Here is a 4,149-nt window from a genome sequence, read left to right as displayed (position 1 = left end):
CTCACCCTATAAAGAATATATTCCCAATTATTGAGTGTCCGTAAACTACCTCAGTCGGGTCTATACACTAAATTCTAAAACCTTACAAAACTATATACATAACCCCCCCACCATATTAGGAGATGGGAAGAACTGTACCAACATCGACCTTTGCGAATCCAACCCATGCCAGCACTTATGTGAGACTTTATATAATGACTTCCAATGCTCATGTAACGACGGATATCGGTTAAATGCAACGGACAATACAACTTGTGTTGATATCAATGAATGTATGGAGGGAACCCCATGTAACGTGATGCCTAACTCTGTGTGTAATAATACCATTGGAAACTACAGGTGATTGAATGAATGAATATGTAACTTATTTATTCTCGCATGGCAGGACAATGACAGTCGTTATAACACGGGTGTTCTGATTCATACACCTCGTGCCCGCGCACGAGTTAGGTTTAGCCACACCTGAGGGAGTGGCTTCCATTTTACTGCTAATTCCATTGTCTTTTTTGTTTTACTCGTGTTGTTGTTATTTAGTTCATGATGTATCTTATGTTCCAGTTGTTATTGTCCTGCCGGGTTCACCGAAGGCAACAACAGATGCGACGACATAGACGAATGCGCGACGAACGCATTCACCTGTCCATCAACTGCTACAGACTGCTTCAATAAACTTGGAACGTATGGTTGTTCGTGTAATGCTGGATATTCAAGGTGGGGGTTATTGAGTAATGCTTGGTGGTGACCTCTTTTCTATATGAGTAAATTCCTACAGTGTGGCATGCCATGGGATCTGGGATTTAAACCAGTGTTGGCCCATTACCCCAACATTGTATATGCACATTCTATTCTCTATGGGTGAGGTCCGTTAACCCATTACCCCACTGTAACAGTTCACTATAAGTTTTCACCCATGTTGTATACATAATGTTATTGTATGATCAATCTAACACACAATATTGTATACAGAGCTGCAGAAGTAGACGAACAATCAGAATGCACGGACACCGATGAATGCGCGTTGAACCAACACACGTGTAATGTTGTAACTGAAGTTTGTAGAAACGTTGAGCCTTCGTTTGCTTGCGATTGTAGGTGAGTTGTGTTGTTGTTCGTATGGGTGGTTGTCACTTATTTATCTTCGCATGGCCGGGCAACGACAATCGTTATAACAGGTGTGTTCTGTTTTATGCACCTCGTTCCAGCTTACGAGTTACCACGTATGTAACTTATTTATCCTAGCGTGGCAACGAGAGTCGTTATAACACGGGTGTTCTGTTTCATACACTTTGTGCCCGCTTACAAGTTACCACACATGCAACTTTGTTGATTTTCTTGCATGGCTGATAATTTGGACAACCCATTAGTTACCACTGGGTTGGAGCAATTGCTGTTAAGTGTCTAACCCAGCGGCATGCACCCAGAAAGAAAAAAAAGAAAACATATGCCTACAATGTCAGATTCTAGTTAAATCTATTTAACAATTCCAACATGCAGACCAGGATTCCACCTTATGAACGGTGTATGTGATGATATACGGGAATGCCAGAACTCACAACTAAACAATTGTTCATCCCCACATATGCAATGTATTGAACAAGAACCAGGCTTCTCATGTGCTTGCTTGCCTGGATACCAACTTAATGGACAGGTTAGTGGCTTGTGTTGTGATAATAAATGAATGAATGAATGTAACTTATTTATCCTCGCATGGCGGTGCAACGACAGTCACTATAACACGGGTGTTCTGTTTCATACACCTCGTGCCCGCTTACAAGTTATCACGTGTGAACTTTGTGGTTGAATGTTTTTCTGACACTTTCGACAACCCATTAGTGACCACTGGGTTGGAGCAATTGCTGTTAGTTGTCTTGTCCAAGAACATATTTGCCCACAATAGTAGCAACTAGCAGCATTGAGCTTTGAACCCAGTAATCTCTGTACTGGAGGCAGGCACGCCATACACTGAGCCACAGTATTGAACAAAGTATTAATCCTAACTTTTTTTTATATTTTACCTTCATTTTTGACCCAGGTATGCGAGGATATCAATGAATGCTTAACAAGCGACATTTGCCCGGTGAATACGAATTGTGTGAACAGAGATGGTGGATATACTTGCAGATGCGATCCCAACTATGTATGCCCTGGTATGTACATTCTTGTTATATCGTTATATAGTTGGGTGGGATAAGATGAGACACCTTTTTATTCTATCTTCTCGTCTAATTTGGTAGTAAACAAAGAACATTCAATGAATTATAAAACCGTATCCTCACGACTATCACAGACCGTTGTTGATTGTTTAAAACATTGTCAGGATATTTGGATATTATGTGCTAAAGGTGTCCCGTCTTACCCCACCCTATTATGTTTATATCTTAGTACATAGGCTGTTATTGCCAAACTGAAAGTATTATTATTGTTTTTTTTTTATATAATTCAGAATTTTTAAAGCCAGCAATATGTCCATATACCATTATTTATTTTCTTAAATTAATATTCCCCTTGTTTTGCACATACCGCTTAATTCTATTTTTTTTAATTATTTTATTCCATATTTATATATAATTGTTTTTCCACAGTTAACCCATTCGTGAACCCGGTTACTGTACTGAGCAAATCACAATCGTGCGTTACTGTTTTAATTGATGATGGATCATTATATGGGTTGTATGAGGTGAGTGGAGAGTCTTATTGTAGGCCGGGGTAGAATGGGACATGTTTTCATTCCCTTTTTTTTCGTCACTGGATGGGACATGATTTCATTCCCTTTTTTTTCGTCACTCGATGGGACATGATTTCATTCCCTTTTTTTTCGTCACTGGATGGGACATGTTTTCATTCTCTTTTTTTTTCGTCACTTGATGGGACATGATTTCATTCCCTTTTTTTTCGTCACTCGATGGGACATGTTTTCATTCCCTTTTTTTCGTCACTGGATGGGACATGATTTCATTTTCATTTTCTCGTCCCACAAACAGTATTTACAGAATTATATAACCATATTCTCATGACTCTAAAAGAGCGTTATTAATTGTTTAAAACACAGCCAGGAAATTCAAGATATCATGTGCTAACACTACCCATTTCTCCCACAGTACTTTACTATTATAAACCTATATATAGTGGTCCATTATAGCTTGTCCAAATTGTCATATTATACATGCATATATCACAGGTAAAAGCAGTTTCAAACCAAAACAACTTCTTGGTGAACTCATCAGCAATAAAGACAAAAATATGTGGTTTAAGTCCAAACACCCAGTATAATATAAGTGTGAGGGTTCTTGCGTTGAAAGGTTCGAACCAACTTTTCACCACAACCGAGTTCAGTGCCATTACTGCGGCAATGACAGGTATTTGGAGATATTGGATTTTACACGGTGGTGGCATTGTGGTTAAAGTATTCTATATGGGTGAGGTCTTTTAGGACCTAGGGTTAACACCGGGTTAAAGCAAAAATAATATGGGTTCAAGGGTCATCGCTGCTACCATTGTAAGACAGGTAGATTTTGAAATCAGTTCTACATTATGGGGGAAACAGTAGTTGTGGTGATAGCCTCCTAACTTTAAAATTCTGGGTTCAAAGCTCACTTCCGATAACCATTGTAGGTATATGTGTTCTTGATCAAGTTCCAACCCAGTGATCACTGTTTGTCAAGCATAATTGTGAGCTATAAATTAAAAACGATAATTATCTTCAAAGTTACATTGGCAGTAACTTATAGCAAGCACCAACATAGGTATTTAACATGGAAATCATATTCCACAGATGCGCTTAAAATCCGATTGTCGCTTCGTGTTTTATCGGAAACATTCGTGACTGAAATGTCAAACATTGCATCGGCTTCTGCTGTGGCTTTCAGGGGAAGACATGAATCAACACTTAATAATGGACTGGTTTTCACTAATGGTGGAAACACATTGACGTCATCGGTTCTTGTGTTTATCCGGCTTTCGTGAGTTGTGTGTAGTTAGGTGTCGGTAGCTTTATGGGTATTTGGGTGTGTAACATACATGGTGGCTTCATTCACCTCATGTCTATGGTTATGTGTACGTGTGATGTTTCATAACTAAACACTATTATAGGTGGGTTCATACACCTCATGCTCGCTGTCGAGTTGTCGGAGTGGAAATAAAGTTAAACAA

General features: G+C 39.0%; 1 protein-coding gene across 1 annotated transcript; it reads left to right on the top strand.

Moving 5' to 3' along the window:
• The first annotated feature begins 123 nt into the window (after positions 1-123).
• LOC100182074 (adhesion G protein-coupled receptor E2-like) lies at positions 124-3,994 on the top strand. Its single transcript, XM_002127326.3, has 8 exons — positions 124-339; positions 559-711; positions 967-1,092; positions 1,495-1,648; positions 2,033-2,147; positions 2,583-2,677; positions 3,179-3,356; positions 3,773-3,994. Exons 1-8 carry the CDS (start codon positions 275-277, stop codon positions 3,961-3,963), a joined length of 1,077 nt encoding a protein of 358 aa, XP_002127362.2. The 5' UTR covers positions 124-274; the 3' UTR covers positions 3,964-3,994.
• Positions 3,995-4,149: the final 155 nt, after the last annotated feature.

Source organism: Ciona intestinalis, unplaced genomic scaffold, assembly GCF_000224145.3.
Source record: "Ciona intestinalis unplaced genomic scaffold, KH HT000836.1, whole genome shotgun sequence".
Taxonomy (NCBI): Eukaryota; Metazoa; Chordata; class Ascidiacea; order Phlebobranchia; family Cionidae; genus Ciona; species Ciona intestinalis.
The sequence above is the reverse complement of the archived record's forward strand: the minus strand, read 5'-3'. Positions and strand labels throughout refer to the sequence as shown.

Excerpts from the sequence above, each read along its gene's own strand:
- LOC100182074 (XM_002127326.3), top strand. The coding sequence starts at position 275 with ATGGAGGGAACCCCATGTAACGTGATGCCTAACTCTGTGTGTAATAAT. Across the intron at positions 712-966 it reads TGTAATGCTGGATATTCAAG|AGCTGCAGAAGTAGACGAAC; the intron begins GTGGGGGTTATT and ends TATTGTATACAG. Across the intron at positions 2,678-3,178 it reads CATTATATGGGTTGTATGAG|GTAAAAGCAGTTTCAAACCA; the intron begins GTGAGTGGAGAG and ends CATATATCACAG.